The following is a 17,148-nucleotide window of genomic DNA, read 5'->3' on the forward strand; positions in this document are numbered from 1 at the left end:
GTTTGTTCTTGCCTCCTCTGTCAAGTACTAATTGACCATATAGGCATGGGTTGATTTCTGGGCTTTCTGTTCTTTTCCATTTATCTATTTTTCTGTTCTTATGCCAGTACCAAGCTGTTTTGATTACAATGACCTTATAGTATAGTTTAATATCAGTTATCGTGATCCTTCCAACTTTGTTCCTCTTTCTCAAGATTGCTGAGGCTATTTGGGTCTTTCTTGGTTTCATATAAATTTTTGGAATATTTGTAGATCTATGAAATATACCGTAGGTATTTTAATGGAATTGCATTGAAGCTATAGATTACTTAGGGTAGTGTGGAGATTTTAATTATGTTAATTCTTCCAATCCATTAATACAGTATATGCTTCCACTTATTTCTATCTTCCTCAATTTCTTTCTTCAAAGTCCTATAATTTTTCAGAGTACAAGTTTTTAACCTCTTTGGTAAAATTTATTCTTAGGTACCTTATTAATTTTGTTACAATAGTAAATGGGATTGTTTGTTTAGTTTCTCTTTCTGATAGTTCATTATTGGTATATAGAAATGCCACTGATTTCTGAATGTTAATTTTGTATCCTGCTACTTTGCAGAATTTATTAGATCTGGTAGCTTTAGGGTGGAATCTTTAGCGTTTTCTATGTACAATATCATGTCATCTGTGAATAAAGAAATTTTATGCCCTCCTTTCCAATTTGTATGCCTTTTATTTCTTCTTGTCTGATTGCTGTGGCTAGGACTTCCAATATTATGTAGAATAAAACTGGTGAAAGCGGACATCCTCGTCTTATTCTTGATCTTAAGGGTAATGCTTTTAGTTTCTGCCCATTGATTATGATGTTTGTTGTAGGGTTTTCACATATGGCCTTTATTATGTTAAGGTACACTGAGTGGCCAGATTATTATGATCTCTGAACACATAATAATCTGGATCTGGCCACTCAGTACATATATATATATTAGAGGCCTGGTGCATGAATTCATGCATGGGTGGGGTCCGGCCAGCCTGGCCAGGGGGAGGGGACATGGGCGGTTGGCCGGCCTGCCTGCTGGTCAAACTTCTGGTCGAGGGGACAATTTGCATATTAGCTTTTTATTATATAGGATATATACTGAGTGGCCAGATTATTATGTGTTCAGAGATCATAATCTGGCCACTCAATGTATATATATATTAGAGGCCCAGTGCATGAATTCGTGCATGAGTGGGGGTCTGGCCAGACTGGCTAGTGGGAGGGGACATGGGTGGTTGGCCAGCCTGCCTGCTGGTCGAACTCCTGGTCCAGGGGACAATTTGCATATTAGCCTTTTATTATATAGGATATACACTAAATGGTCAGATTATTATGCATTCAGAGATCGTAATAATCTGGCCACTCAGTGTATATTCCCTCTACTCCCACTTTGCTGAGAGATTTTATCATAAACTAGTGGCCAGGTGCATGGATTCGTGCACACTGAAAGGAAATTAATTAGAAGAAATATTTTAATATCGCTATTCACCCTTTCTCTATAATAGAAGTGTCAGAGATGAAAATTAGTAAAATGTATATGAAAATAATATATAAATTGGTTAATAAATAAACAATAACAACGATATAACAACAAAGACATGATATAAAAACAACAAAAACATGATATAAAAACAGCTGAAGGTGGAATCACATGGCCCCAGAAGTTGCACATATCCACCTCTACTCAAATACTAATGACCAGTACATGTCCCACCTAGTTGATAAATATACCATGTATCCAACTAAAATTTAGGGACTCTAATACTAAAGAAAGAAGGGAAATGAATATTGGAGAATACCAGCCCACTTTGCCACCAGGACCAAGGTTGTACTCCACCATCCTCCGTATGTTGGCTTATTTCTAACGAGGGCTCTTCTCATGGCTCCTAAATGGCACCTGCCATTCTAGTCATCAGAGACAGTCATGCATAGAGACAAAAAAAAAGCCGTATCTGTGTTTCATGTACCTTGTTAAAAGTGAGGAACATTCCTAGAAGCATTCCAGCAGACTTTTTCTCATATATCACTGTCCTGAATTATCTAAGCCTAAAGCATTCCTTTAACAACAGGAATGAGACTATGCCAATCAAGATTTGTCCTCTAGGATTAGGGGGTGTCTCAGTTTCTTCTCATGGACATAGCCACTCAGAAAAGGTAAACACAATTATAGTCCAGAATAGTAAGGAAAGAAGAGAGAGGACAGTTTTGAGCACAAGGCTCAAGGTGATAACCATAGCTTCCATTTTCTCCTTATCTTCCACTAGTTATCTCATCTGGAGGAGTGGCCCAGATCTAATTTCTTAGTGGTCTTACCTTTACTGTGTTGCTGCAGTTTCCCACTGCCCTGTAATATTGGACATATGAACACCAAGAGTTACCCTAGCACATACCTGGGGTTCTAGACATAGTCCTTCTTGTTCTCTTTGAGGAGCAACAACCAATTTACCCTCAGTAATTAGGTCTAATCACCTCAAGCAGTATAATGATACACTCTAAGTTGGTTCAGTGGTCTTAAGACCTCATATCAGCCAGGTGGTATATTAAGCTTATTTAATTAAACTATGACTGTGTTATCAGGAAATAGTATCTGTGCCCTGGGCATTAGGGCCTTCAGATCCACCAAAGTCAATGTTTTAAAGACAAAATTATAGAGACAAAGTTGTAGAGACAAAAATTCTTCAAGTAAGTTCTTAGGAATAATAGAAGATCCACTCCTATATGTGCCTCTTGGCTCCTAGGCCCATGTACAGGGATATTCCCACTGAATCATGGATCCCAATTTCATTGTGCCATCTCCGTCATCATCTCCAACCAACCAGAGAATTTTTCAGGGATATCTGTGGCTCTTTACTCAATGCATTAATAAAAGTAAATTTGATGGGCACGCCTAGGAATGGTATGGATAGAGCATAACTAAACAGGATGCACATAATACAGTAAGTCCAACATTTCCATCTCCCTGAATCTCAGATTCCTTCCTCTACAGTATGACAGGAAAAGTTCTGGCATCTTAACATATATTAGTAAACTACCAGTTTCAAGTAACCAATTTAGAAGGACTACCAGTTGCTCAAGTCAACAAATCAAATCTAAACTTCAGGTAAGTATTTGGCAAAATCCTATAATTCTTTCAGTACATAAACTCTCTTCTTCAAGAATAGGTCTTGTCCTTCTCCATCAGGGCTATGCTGAAATCTAGCTCTTATTAAAAGTTCTCAACCTCATTCATATTTGTCCAAATGCCCCCATTTCAGGCAGCAGGGTCCAGTTCTTCCCCACCAGTGCTCTTACCTTGGCATAACAGATCCAGATATCACATTTACTTGACATTGCAACTCTGTAGCCTTTACCATTAGGCCCTGGGCTTGATTCTCAGCCATATCTGCCCTGTAGCTATAACAGATAATAGGTTTCTTCCAAGCCGTCAAAGAAGCTTTCAGGTTTTCTACTCATGCCTTAAGTTTGAAATTCGAGGCTGTCTGTCTTTTTTCCCATGTATTTTCAAAGAAGCAGTCAGAGCAAATGACACCAGTTTTTAGTAATCATCACTGTCAAAGCAGTTAAGTGCTAGAGGTTGGTCTTCCAATGCTATGCTTTCCATCAGCATTCCATCACATGCCACTATTGATAATTATGTGAGTAATTGTTATGCCACTCCGTGCTATGAAATAACATTGTTCCACTTTCCCGGACAGATAGTTTATACAGGTAATCATCAGATATGTGAGTAATACCATACCAGAAGCAAGGATTTCTTTCCTGAGGTTACTTTCAATTCCTCTAGCAATCAGGGTTCTGCAATAAAAGGGTAGCACAGAAAGAGAAGCTAATAAAAGGACTATTTATAAAATGAGGACAGGGTTAAAGGAACCAACAAGGATAGTGAAACACCCTGAAACTAGCAACAGTGGGGAGCTATTATCATTCTTAGCTTAAAGGATCAAGGAAAAAAAGACCTTATTAGAATCCTGCAAGAGCTGTATACTATAAAATAGGGCATAGCCAGCCATTGTGGGCTCTTCTGCATTAGTTTCTCAAAATACGAGTCTAAATGAGGTGTAAGCAAACTTTAGGCACCCCTTCTAAACATTATACTCATGTTTTAAGAAAATTGTTAAGGAACAACATAAGGTTATTTGTAATATGTATCTTTTCTTAGTTACTGAATTTGCAGACAGGACCAATTTGTGAGTTGAATACGGGAACCCTGTTACCAATTCTCACATAAACCTTAAAACTACCATGCCAGGATCAGGGAAATAGAAACAGCATTTTAACATATCAGATGAGCAAGTCAAGCTGGATAAAATGGGTTTTGCACTGCCTTCCTCAACTCTTCTTTTTAAAAAAATATTTTTATTGATTCTAAAGAGAGAGAAAGGAAGAGAAAGAGAGAGAGAAAGAAACATAAATCAGCTGCCCCCCATACATGCCCGGACCTGAGACCAAACCGGCAACCTTTTGGTGCACAGGATAATGCTCAACCAACTGAGCCACTCTGGCCAGTCTCAACTCTTCTTTTTAAAACTTACATCCTAATGACTTGTTACTGATTCTGAATGAGATACATGTTCTACCACTATCCAGTAGAAAATAGAATTTTCCTATATGTACTTTGAGAACATGGTTTTTACCTCATAGAAAACTGGGCATAATTAGTAAGAGAAATAATAGGGCTTTTAAAAAAATTTATTGACTTTAGAGAAAGAGAGAGAGAGAGAGAAATATCGATTTGTTGTTCCATTTATTTATGCACTCACTGGTTAATTCTTGTATGTGCCCTGCCTGGGATTAACCCCACAAGCTTGATGTGTTGGGATGACGCTCTAACCGATTGAGCTACCCGGTTAGGGCCAAGAAAACATAGGTTAAGATTTGAAAGTCCAAATCATAGTTATGGCAGGTGTCTTTCAACATTTAACTAATTTATATTTAACAAACCTGTAGAACAACCAATTCAATCACATAGAGTTATACTTTGCAACTAGTTTAGGATGGAAGATTCATCAGATTATATTGCTTAAACCTATATGTTCTATAGACTAAAATACTGTCCTTATGTTTTACGTTAGTCATTCTGTCTTGCACAGTAAATTGTGAACCTTACCTATATAGAACTTAAAAATGTTTATGTCTCCAATTTTTAAAAATTCAGCCTTGGCTAAAGTTGAAACCCAAGGCCACAGATTACAATTAGCCTTTTATTAAAAAAAAAAAAATTGACAGAAGGGAAAAACACTGCAAAGCATAGAACAAACCATTATGGGTTATTTATAGATTAGAAGCCCAGTGCATGAAATTCATGCACGGGTGGGGTCCCTAGGCCTGGCCTGTGATCAGGGCTGATCAGGGCCAAGTCAACCAGGGCCAGGCCAGAGAGGAGGTGACAGTCACCGGGCTGGGTGCAGAAGAAATGTACCCTGACGCTGACGCTGCCATCATCAGTGCTCCACCACTGTGTGGTTCCCCACCTCACCACTTCCTCCTCTTCTCGCTGCCGCACCACCCCTGGGTGGGTGGGTGGCGGGCCCTGATCGGCTGGCCACCCAGGGGGAGGGACGGGGCACAGGAGGGAGCTGGCCCTCAGCCCCCTGGGAATGGGGCCGCATCTCCCGCCACCCACCCTAGTTCCCTATCCTAGCCCAGGGCCCGGGCCCCGATCGGGCAATCAGGGCCTGCCAGCCGGGTGGAGGGACCATGGGAGGTTGGCTGGCCGGAGGAGGTTGGCCATGGGAGCACACTGACCACCAGGGAACAGCTCCTGCGTTGAGCGTCTGCCCCCTGGTGGTCAGTGTGCATCATAGCAACAGGTCGTTCTGGTCATTCGAGCCACTTAGGCTTATATATATATATATAGATTAGAGTAAAAGCAGGAATATATCATATTTTTCCATGTATAAGACACCCCTATGTATAAGAAGCCTCCCACTTTTCCAACCCAAAATTAAGAAATCAATATTTTAAACATAAAACAGAACACATTTTTATTTAGTAATTACTGCAGGTAATGTTTACATACAGTACTATGATATTATGCAGCATTATCACTTTATTCAGCCTCTGTTGCATCACTGCTCTCTTCTTCATCACTATTAGTTCCAGACATATCAATTTCTTCTACTTCTATTGTATCACTGCTGTCTTCTGAGTCACTGTCTATATATGTGAGATCACCTCATAAGCTGGTGGCATTTTCTGAGCTTTGTTCGTGTTCTCATGGCCAACCCTTCTCTCCTCATGAAACTGAAGCACCATTTTGCCTTTCCTGTAAAATCAACAATGTTCATTTCACTTGCAAACATTCTTGCCTGACATTGAATAAGCTTGGTTGATACACATAAGCCACTCTGGCGCTGCTCCACAATCCAAGTCTTAAGCCTCTGTTCCAAGTTTGCCCATTTTGCTGGTTTTCCACTTAAGGCCTTCTTCTTTTTTGGGATCTTAAGGGTTGTTCTTCCTGTTTTCTCCACTGTCTGATCATACACTCAGTGGGAGGTGGTCCAAATTGTCTCTCTGCAGCTCTATTTCCATGCTCTTTTGCATAGCTGATTACATTCTGATTGAATTTTGCAGAGTAAGACAATCGCTTACGGTATTTATCTTTTTATTTTTTTTGACATCTTTATGGACTCAGAATGCTCCGGTCCCTGTTGCATCTGCACACTCTCCACCTCCACCTCCAATTACGGCATCGGCTGATGTCAGTAACAATAAAGCTCGTGATTGGAGGAAGTCTGTTTGACAAGGTATGGGCAGCTAGGCACCAGAGCAGCTTCCTCCTAGGCTGACTTCCGTGTATAAGACGCCCCTCGATGGTCAGTCTAATGATTTTAGGTAAAAATAGCGTCTTATACACAGAAAAATATGATAGTTACATAACAGATATTGTGAAGACATTAAGAATATAAGATAATTAGGTTGGGATGAAGGGCTTATCAAGCCATATATATTCTTATTCTATACCATATCATCATAAAATTGGGTAGTTTGTAAAAAAACTTACCTGTTAGCTACAATTTTTTGTTACATAATAATTATTATATAACAGTCAACCTTGAAACTATATGCTTAATTGCTTAGGATATAAAATTAAATTTATGCACTGTATGTTTATTTTATGGAAATTGAACGTGAATTTCTTTACCAACCATGTAATATTTAACCACTAGCTATGACTTCACCAATCTTACTAAAATTAACTCAACCAGTAAGAATTTTAAAATCCTTAAGATTCTTTGGAGTTAGTATAAAGCAAATGCTTTCCTCTTTGCATCAATTGTGGTACAAGTAAAATAATGATTATAGCAGACACACTTTTTAACCACACATAGAATCTCAACTTTTTCCATGCTATCCACCTCTGAGTTGATGGTCAAAGCATATGAACCTGCCATTACTGGCAACATAAAACATCTTCACTCCAGGGTCTTACTGAAACCTCTGACCTCAAATTTTCTATTGCTTAATTCATATCAAACACTGTTTCAAGAATAAAGTGCTTGGAGGTTTATCAGAAGGAAATTATCCTCGTTTCAAACGGGGAATTCCAAGTTTCCACTTTATGAAGGCTCATGAGATAAATTTTTCTGAAGTCTTAGTATCAGGAAAAAATATGCCTTTCTCTTGACTGTGATCTCAAAAATACTGTAAAACTCTATTTTAGCTAATTTGTTACATTGTTCCACTCCCCTATTTGCCCTCTCTTTAACATCATACCTATTGTCTCATTTATTTATTTTTGTCTTGTGTTATAGTATGTATTTTCTGTACAATGTCTTAAATTTTCTGTAGAATAATGCAGGTATAAATAAGAATACATAATTTTCAGACTACAGAAAGGATCAATGCTTATAGGATCAGAGGTGAAAAAAGAAAAGAGAATCTATGACAGCAAACAAGTACTAGGATACCAATAGAACATTTGAAAAGATTTTGAGTCATTGAAGCTAAAAGTATGTGCCCACCAAAACAAGTGCCAAGAAGTTCTGAAAGAACGAACTGTTCTTCAACAATTTTTTCAATACAGCAAACACATAAGCTTTGTCCATAAAGCACTTAAGTCTGAGCTTGCTTATGTTCCCTAAATAAGTGCCCTTTGTGCATGGAGCACAAGAAAATACATATATTCCCTGTCCTGTTAAGGTGTGAACTTAATTTCTACATTATACAACTGATTACAATGATCAACAGGAAGCATACTGCCCAAGAACAGAATTGAATTGGATGTTCAAAGCCACAAGCCAACGCCTGCAACTTGTTCTGTTATTTTTCAGCCCCTAAATGTGTTGACTGTGTGTCATCTGGCTTTTCTGTTCAAAACTTCTTCTGGGCTCTAGAAATAATTTTGCCAGTATACAAAAGTCCAGCAAATTTATTTCTACCTTCATAACAAGACTGGAACTGAAACTGCAAAACAGCTTGTGAAATATCAAATTACTTCCCTGAACTCCTGTTTGATCGTCTGTACATTGCGAAGTATTTTTGCTTTTTTTGTTTGTTTTGTTCATCTTCACTTGAGGATATTTATTCCATTGCTTTTCAGAGCGAGTGGGAGAGGGGAGGGAGAGAGAGAAACATCAATGTGAGAGAGACACATGGATTCGTTGGCTCCCATAGGTGCCTGGAGCGGGTGGGGTGGTAGGCCAACGCTCTAACCATTGAGCGACCGGCCAGGCCTTAAATCTCTTCTATTTGATTAGCCTCTTCATAATCCTGCAAAATGCTTTACAAACACTTTCTTGGATGTCAGATGCAAAACTTGATCCCTTTCAAGCTACAGATAAGGATAGTGAGATATTGCCCAATACAACGGCTTGTCCCAGATTACATACTGAGGAAGTGGTAGAACCAGAACCAGAACCAGGTTGTGGTCCCTGCCATTGTTTTTGCTTCTCCAGAACCCATGATCCAATCCAAGGGGCAATACCCGCGGTGAGACAGCGCGTGTGTCCAACAGGAATAAGTCATTGACACTTCCTAGGAATTCAGGTTTTTAGAAACGTCTCGGGAAAACTCCGTAGAGGACAGGTTGTGCAGGTGTGCAGTGCAGCCTTAAACTGGTACCACTGGGAATAGTTTGCAAAACAGGAAGGTGCAGTAGGGTGTGCCGCGACTTAGTTAACTTGGCACTCCCCCACCTCTTACCCAGCGCCCCAATGCCAGGTTCCTTCTGGCCCGGTGCCCTCAACGTACTTTTTCCGTGACCTGGAAGGGTGCGTTCCCTTCGCCCTCGCGCCCACCCTTCTCCCTCTACCCGTCACTACGTTTACCTGACAAATCTGGGGGCCGTTTAGCGGAGGCCGGTCGGCCCACGAATGAATGCCCAGGGCGTCCCTAATCCCTGCAGTGGGTAACAGAGCCTGGGTCTTAAAAAGACACGCCGGGCCAGGGGCGCGCCCGGGAGGCTGTCGTGTCCCGACCAGGCCTCAGGGCGGCACCCTGGTCCCGCGGCCGGCGCGCTCGGGCAGGACCCGCTGGGCGCAGACACCCGCCGGCCGGGAACGTGTCTCCCGGTGACGCAGCCCCGGGTGGCGAACGTGGTGCGACTGCAGCGGCAACCGTACGCGCCTCCGCCGCCAGCGAGGACGTGCGGTGCCACAGGAGACGGCGACGCCGGACTTGGAGCGGCAGGCGGGCGCCGCCGGGAAGCAGGACGCAGGCGCCGGACGTAGGACGCAGGCGCCGGCGAGGAAGTAGGTCCGGGCGCGGCGCTCCACAAAGCGGGGCCGCCCCCTCAGGTACCGAGCCGGCCCCGGGCCCAGCGGACGGGGAGGCCGGGCCGGACAGTTCGCGAGCGGCCGCGGAGGGGAAGGGCTGTGTTAGGAACGGGGTTGCGGGGAGCCGGGGTCTCTTCCTGGTCCACTTCTTCGCGCCCCCGGCGGCGGAAGGAAGGGGGCTGGGCCGCTCGGGGTCGTTGCCCGCGGCGCCGACCCGCCTTTGCTTGTCCCTCGTGCAGGCGGAGCTGCGGTCAGAGGCTCCATGTTGGGAAGCGGCGCCTCTCGTCCTCGTTAGCGGGAGTCGGGCGCCGCGGGCAGAGCCGGCGGGGCAGGCGCTGAGCGAAGATGGAGGCCCCGCTGCGGCCTGCTGCGGACATCCTGAGGCGGAACCCGCAGCAGGACTACGAGCTCGTCCAGCGGGTCGGCAGCGGCACCTACGGGGACGTCTATAAGGTGAGGCAGGCTGGCCCCGAACCCGGCTCTTTCCCTGCGGGCGCGGGCTCCTGGGAAGAGGGTTTTGGGGTGCAGGAGGAGGACTGGAGAGGATGCTTTTATTGTTGCATCTTGGAGATGAAAGCGGCTGGGGTCCCGTTTACTCCGTTCAGAGCGCCCAATGTTCATTGCTTGCTCAAATCGGTACCAAGAAGCAGAACTAACCACACACCTTTGCAAACCACTGTTGTACTTTTTTGTGGTATAAAGGCATGCTAACGCTTATTTGTTGTATTGAAGCGAGTTCAAATCTGCTATGGAGTCGCACTTGAGGATGTTTTAGCTTTAGCATGGAAAAATGCTTCATGGAAGACAGGAAAGAATATTGACATTCCGACATTTGCACTTACAAAAACCCTTTAAAACGCATGAGCTTAATTTAAAAAGTCGTATGAAAAGCTGTCTTTCAGTTATAACTGTACACAATCTAATACTGGGTCAAAATGACGTGAGCACAAACATCCTTTGTAGAAGGATGCTTTTCCTGGCAGAAGTTTCACCCTTTGTATCTGGTTGATGATGTATCTGGTTGATGATTTTTTTTTTTCTACTTTCTGGGATTTATAACATCTCATGACCAAGAGTGGATAAGAGCTGCTGTGTTTTTAATTGTGCTCTTTTGCATCATTTGAGACAAATGAGGGTGAGTTACTCTTAGTTTGGGGTTGAAGGAAACATAGAGAAGCAAACCCAATTCCCTAAATCCACCGAGTTCTTCAAGGATCAAGAGGAAGGAGATTGTTTTAGATTGCCTCATGAGTTGTGTTCTCTGTCCCAAAAAGGGAGCATTAATGCAAATCATATGGGTATATTAAGGGAAATTTCCTTTGATTTTGCAACAGCTCTGTTCATTGGATTTAATCACGATATGTAATCCCATTATTCCAAACAACACTCTTGCATGTAGCCGAAAGGGCCTTGTATGTCATATGGAAAGTAACCAGTAGGCTCCTCTGGGGTATGCAGTTGTTTTGCACAGATGGTGATATGGAAGGAAAACATTCTTTCTTCCTATTTTTCTGCTTTTGTTTAATATGCTCCCTATTAATACTAATAATTTAAGGTGGTGCTATGACAGCTCTAGTGCTGTTTTATTCTACTGGGATGGACTGTAAAGTGTAGGCTTTTTATTCCTTAAACATTAGGCATTTGAATTTTCTGTACCTGGCACTGTTCTAGATTTGGGGTGTTGAATTGTGAGGTAGGTCCCAGCTCTTGCCTTGTATACCTTTGAATTCAAAGTGGGTATTTATAACAGAATCCTCTTTTGCTTTATGTAGAATTAATAGGTAATTAACTCAGCTGTTTACCCATGGATTAGTCATTTTGTGGAATGCTCTTTAAAAAATTGAAATTCCTGTTTGCCTTCTCAGTCTTCCCTTTTAGTCATCTTTGTCTTATGAGTCACTATGTATATAAGTGCTTTTCCCCACAAAAATCCGAAGATCTCCACTTTTTTTTCTTTATAAATATAACAACTAAAGCAGCTCTCTGGAGTAGGATTTTATTCTTGACAAGGAAAGCAAAGGGTTATATTAAAGGGGCAGCAAATACCTGCCTTTCCCCCTAGTACTCTATGTCCTACTTCCACAGTTTCTAAACTGAGGATCAAAGAATGAATATTTATCATTTACCACCTTCACCACCACCCCTCCCCCACAACCCCCTTCCCTCACATTCATGCTCCCTCACCTTTACATGTATACTCATACACTAGGCCAGCTTCTAACTCCTAAACATCTTCAACTCTGGTTCCTTGTTGTTTGTTTTTCCTTGTTCTAATTACCTGGCATCACCTACCACCCTCATTTCAACCTGTCTGTGAAAGCCTTACTGAAATGCTCCTCCAGCAGCTTCACCATCCCCCCCCCCCCCCCCACCGCCCGCCCCTTCTCTCCAACTACATCTACAGCTCTCCCCTTTCCTTCATTCTGTTCTAGCCACACTGGCCTGCTGGCTGTTCCTTAAACATAATAAGCATATTCCCACCTTTGGGCCTTTGTTCTTGCTATCCCCTTTGCTCAGAATGTCTTTACTCAGACAGCCCACATGGCTTGCTTCCTTCCCTACTTGCTTTTACACCCTCTCCATGTTTTTTTGCCTACTATATTTTTTCATGTGCACTTACACCAATTTAGTTTACTTATTTTTTTTTCTTCTTTATTATCTATCTCAACCCACTAACCTACTCCAGGAGGGCAGGAGTTTTATCTGTTTTGTTCACTGCTCTATGTGTAATAGCTCCTAGGATTACAACTAGGAACAGAGTGCTTTCTAAAACTCTGTTGAGTGAATGAATAATTATCAATAATTCTATCACCTAGTTCTGTGGGCATATGCTTTTGACACAGCAACACTAAGTTAGCATTTAGTACTCCATATTCCTGTAATGCCTATTGTAATGTCTTGCATATGTACTTTTATTACAAATTTCAGTTACTTGAGTTCTCTAGGAAAAATATGTATTTCTGGAAAACTATTTCATAGCATATCTATTTTCAGCGCTCTAAATCCTACAGAATTTTGCCAGTTTATATTTACTCTTCAATGTGCCTAAAAATGTGTACCATTCTGCTGTAGTGCTGAAGTTTTTAAAGCTCAGAGCAGTAAGAGTAATTTTGCTATTCATCACTGTGTTTCTGATGAGCTGAAAACCATAGGAAGTTTTAGAAGTATTTCCAATCAGTGATATAAACTACTAGTAACATTATTACAGTGAAGAATAATGAAAGTAAATAGTCACTGTTCTAATCAAATATTATCTCTCTTTTTTTCCCCACACCTGATATACCTTATAAAGCAGGAGCTTTAAAAGAACTACAACTTTCAGATTCTTGATGAATTATTTTTATGTTCATCAAAACTGCAGATCCCCTCTGAAATACCTCTTTCCCGAAAATCTCCAAGATGGGAGAGCTCAATCTTAAACTGGCTATTCCCTGCTTAAAAAAAAAAAAGGAATATAAAGCTTCACTTAGCTAGATTGGGTAAATCATTGAACAAGAAATGGTGGAGGGGAAAGTAACAAAGAGAAAAGAAATGTGTTGAAGATGGATAAAGGGTTAAATTTCTGCTGAGCAAATTTTATTTGTAATTACTGTTAAAAATAATTTTTTAAAAATCCTCATCTGAGGATATATTTCCATTGGTTTTTATGGAGAGTGGAAGAGAGAGGGAAAGACAGAGAGAAATATTGATGTGAGAGAAACACATCAATTGCTTGCCTCCTGCATGAGCCCCGACCAGGGCCCCGGGCCAGGGAGAAGCCTACAACCAAAGTAAGTGCTCTTGACTGGAATCAACCCGCAGGCCGACGTTCTATCCACTGAGCCAAACCGGCTAGGGCTAATTACTGTTAATTTTTAAATCTGCTAACAGGAATATTTGTATCCGAATATTTGTATCAAAATCATCCCCATCTTAGATTCCAGAGAAGTTCTAGAAATCATTTTTACCTTACATGGGATATAAATGTAGAGTGGTCAATCCCATCTATTTTTTCCTAACTGGTTTTGCTTTTTCTAATCTTACCTAATAATAGAGAAACATGTAAATTGACCGTACCTCTGCTACGGCCACAGCCAATCAGAGTGAGTATGCAAATTAACCCAACAAAGATGGCTGTTAATTTGCATACATACCTGGGTCCTGGGACCTCCTCGGCACCCAGGTGACGCCCAGCTGGCCATCAGAGAGGCCCTTCCCAAGCAAAAGCCTTGGGCAGAGGCTTTAGGCTTGGGAAGGGGCCAAGCCTGCAATCAGAGGGGCAGTAGGGGAGCCCACTTCCCAAGCCTAAAGCCTGGGGTGGAAGCTTTAGGCTTGGGAAGGGGCCGAGCCTGCGATAGGAGGGGCGCAGGGGAGCCCACTTCCTAAGCCTAAAGCCTGGGGCGGAGGCTTTAGGCCAAGCCTGCCACCGGAGGGGCGGGGGAGGGGGGCGCCCCACTTCCCAAGCCTAAAGCCTGGTGTGGAGGCTTTAGGCTTGGGAAGGGGCCGAGCCTGCGATCCCAGGCTTTAGGCTTGGGCAGGGGCTGAGCCTGGGATCTGAGAGAGGGGGGAAAAAAACAATGGAAACATATCCTCAGGTGAGAATAAAAAGAAAAATAAAGAAAGAAATGTCATATCCTATGAAAGACACATCTTGAAAATGCCTAAAGAAAGTTGTCATTTTTTCATGGTGAAGGGACTGGAGTCCATGTTGATGAAAATACCTTGGTGGCTGCAGTGGCTGCAGTAGTGGGGTGATGGGGCTGGCGCCTTCCCCTGATCCGCCCTGTCCCCTCCTGCAAAGGGAGGCCAGACTGCGGCTTAGGTCCCCTCCCAACGGGGAGCGGGCCTAAGCCATCAGTAGGACATCCCCTGAGGGCTCCCAGTATGTGAGAGGGGGCAGGCTGGGCTGAGGGACCCCTCCCCAGTGCACGAATTTTGTGCACCGGGCTCCTAGTTGATTATAAAAATGTAGTATGTTTAACTCTAGGAGGACAGGAACAGATATCCCTTACAATAGCAGATATGGAGATGCTCAATAAATATTTGTTGAATGACATTATTTATAGAAAACTAGAGGCTTGGTGCATAAATTCATGCGTGGATGGGGTCCTCAGCCTGGCTGGCAATTGGGGCTGATCGGGGCCATCTTGCCCAGTCCCGATCGGGGCGGCCGGCTGTGGGGAGGGACCGCGGGAGGTTGACGGACCACAGGAGGTTGGCTGTGGGACCGCACTGACCACCAGGGGACAGCTCCTGCATTGAGCATCTGCCCCCTGGTGGTCAGTGTGCGTCATAGCGACCGGTCAACCAGCCATTTGGTCATTCAGTTGCTTAGACTTTTTATATGTAGATTACTCAGAGATAAACACTGTTCATGATTTAATATCATTTATTTTAGGCTTTTTCCTCCAAAATGTTTTTAAACCAATATGTTCCTAAAAATAGCTTTTATAAATTGGGATCATGATATACCTCTTGTTTTTAGTTAATTGGAATGAACAGCATTTTCCCTGGTTATTAAATATTCTTCAAAAATGCCATTTTTAAAAGATCCATTTAACAAGCTCTCATTTAGTTAATCATTTTAAGTTTCAAATTTGTTGTTTCCAATTTGAACATTTTTTTGCAATTATAAATGTTATCATTTGTACAGAAATTTTGTCATGTGTCTTAGCACGTGGGTTCCTTTGGATGCTCACTAAATTGGGTTCTCTGTAGTGAATACCTCTTTTACATATCCCTTTCTCTCCCCCAAGGCGGAACTCACAATTTTTGAATTGTTTTAGGCACTTTGAAACATATTCCAGGATTCTAGTCAAATAAAGACAAAACTTGATATATCACAACACTTCTGTAAGCATTCCTTTCTTTAAGAAATATTGAGTGTTAACTCTATGTTAGAGTATGAGGATGCAAACATGACAAAGTACACTGGCAACAAGGAATATATAATTTAGCCAGGAAAACAGACATGTAAACACTCATAATTTGTAAAGTGCCATAGTAGAAGTTAAGTAGAAGAGATGTCCAATTCTGTCTTTATTGGGGGATAGGAGAAGGGATGAGAGGAGAAAGAACTGTGAAGTGAGCCAGGGGGGATTAACAGAGGAAGGGTATTAACTGGATGTTAAATGAATGCAGGGCTGTCTGGCTGGTGTGGCTTTATGGTTGAGTGTCGACCTATGAACCAGGAGGTCACAGTTTGATTCCTGGTCAAGGCACATGCAGGCTCAAACCCTATGGGCGGCGTGCAGGAAGCAGCTGATCAATGATTCTCTCTCATCATTTTTTTTAAAAATATATATTTATTTAATTTTTATTGCATTTTTTACAGAGTGGAAGAGAGAGGGAGAGTTAGGAACATCAATGAGAGAGAAACATCGACCAGCTGCCTCCTGCACGCCCCCCACTGGGGACGTGCCCGCAACCAAGGCACATGCCCTTGACCGGAATCGAACCCGGGACTCCTCAGTCTGCAGGCCGACGCTCTATCCACAGAGCCAAACCGGCCAGGGCTCTCTCTCATCATTGATGTTCCTATCTCTCTCTACTGCTTCTTTCCTCTCTGAAATAAATAAAAAAATATTTTTTAAAAATTCAGGGTGATTTCCAGGTGGACAAGATGTGAAAGATATTACAGGTGATGGGAATAGTGTGCAAACACCTGGTGGCTTAAGCAATCGGGATGCATTTTGAAGGATCTGCATCTTCTTTCTAAGGTCGGTGTGACCAAACCTGGCAGAGATTTTGTAGATATAGACCACAGCCTCTTTTCTGATAGAAAAGGACCAGATAATGGACCTTGTGTGTCATGTCGAAGAATTTGGATTTCTTCCTGTAAACTGAAGAAACACTTTTAAGAGGGAATCTTTAATGATGTAGAGGATGGATTAGACAAAGTTGCTGGAAGTATAAGGACCAATCACTGAGTAATCCAGATAAAAATTTATGTAAGTATACAGTTAGGCACTGGTATTAGAGACAAAAGGAAAGGATGGGTTTGAGTCATCTTTAGAAGATGATCAAAATTCCCTGGTGATTGATAGTGGAAAAACAGGTCATTAAGGGCATTTAGAATTTCTGGCTTGGGTGACTACATTAGTGCCATCAACAGAATTAGGAAATACCAGATTTATGTGGTCTGGATCTTGTTTTTAGTTTTGGACGTAGGGCATTGAATAGATGGATATGTCTAATAAATGGTAGGGAATGCAACTCTGGCTTTCAGACATCTGGACTGGGGATACAAGTTTGGAAGTTATCAGATGGGTTGTACCTGTGAAGTATAGGTGAGGTCACCCAGGAGAATTTGTAGTAGAGTTGAGGAAAGGCTGTAGTGTTAAAGTGGCAGAAGAAAATAATGTATATTGAAAGTATCTGAGAAGAAACAAAGAGGTATAAGGAAATTATTTTCATAGATATCAAGAGTTTCAAGAG

The 17,148-nt window shown here is 42.2% G+C and overlaps 2 protein-coding genes across 5 annotated transcripts in view; one reads left to right on the forward strand and one right to left on the reverse strand.

Annotated features, from left to right (window-relative positions):
• Nucleotides 1–9,665, reverse strand: part of ATL1 (atlastin GTPase 1) — a 64,016-nt gene extending 54,351 nt beyond the window's left edge. The window contains exon 1 of the mRNA XM_080677374.1: nt 9,286–9,665. The gene's annotated coding sequence lies outside the window, so the exon portion shown is untranslated. The remainder of the gene's footprint in view (nt 1–9,285) is intronic.
• The window catches only part of MAP4K5 (mitogen-activated protein kinase kinase kinase kinase 5), a 107,396-nt gene continuing 99,716 nt past the window's right edge, over nt 9,469–17,148 (forward strand). For 2 of the 4 annotated variants that reach the window (XM_080671620.1, XM_080671622.1), the window contains exons 1-2: nt 9,469–9,708; nt 9,972–10,185. In XM_080671620.1, the coding sequence (XP_080527746.1) occupies nt 10,078–10,185 (108 nt within the window). In that variant the 5' untranslated portion in view covers nt 9,469–9,708; nt 9,972–10,077. Of the gene's footprint in view, nt 9,754–9,971; nt 10,186–17,148 lie in introns of all 4 variants that reach the window. The other 2 variants (XM_080671619.1, XM_080671621.1) reach the window with 1 other exon arrangement.

Source organism: Plecotus auritus, assembly GCF_963455305.1.
Source record: "Plecotus auritus genome assembly, chromosome: 1".
NCBI classification, from domain to species: Eukaryota; Metazoa; Chordata; class Mammalia; order Chiroptera; family Vespertilionidae; genus Plecotus; species Plecotus auritus.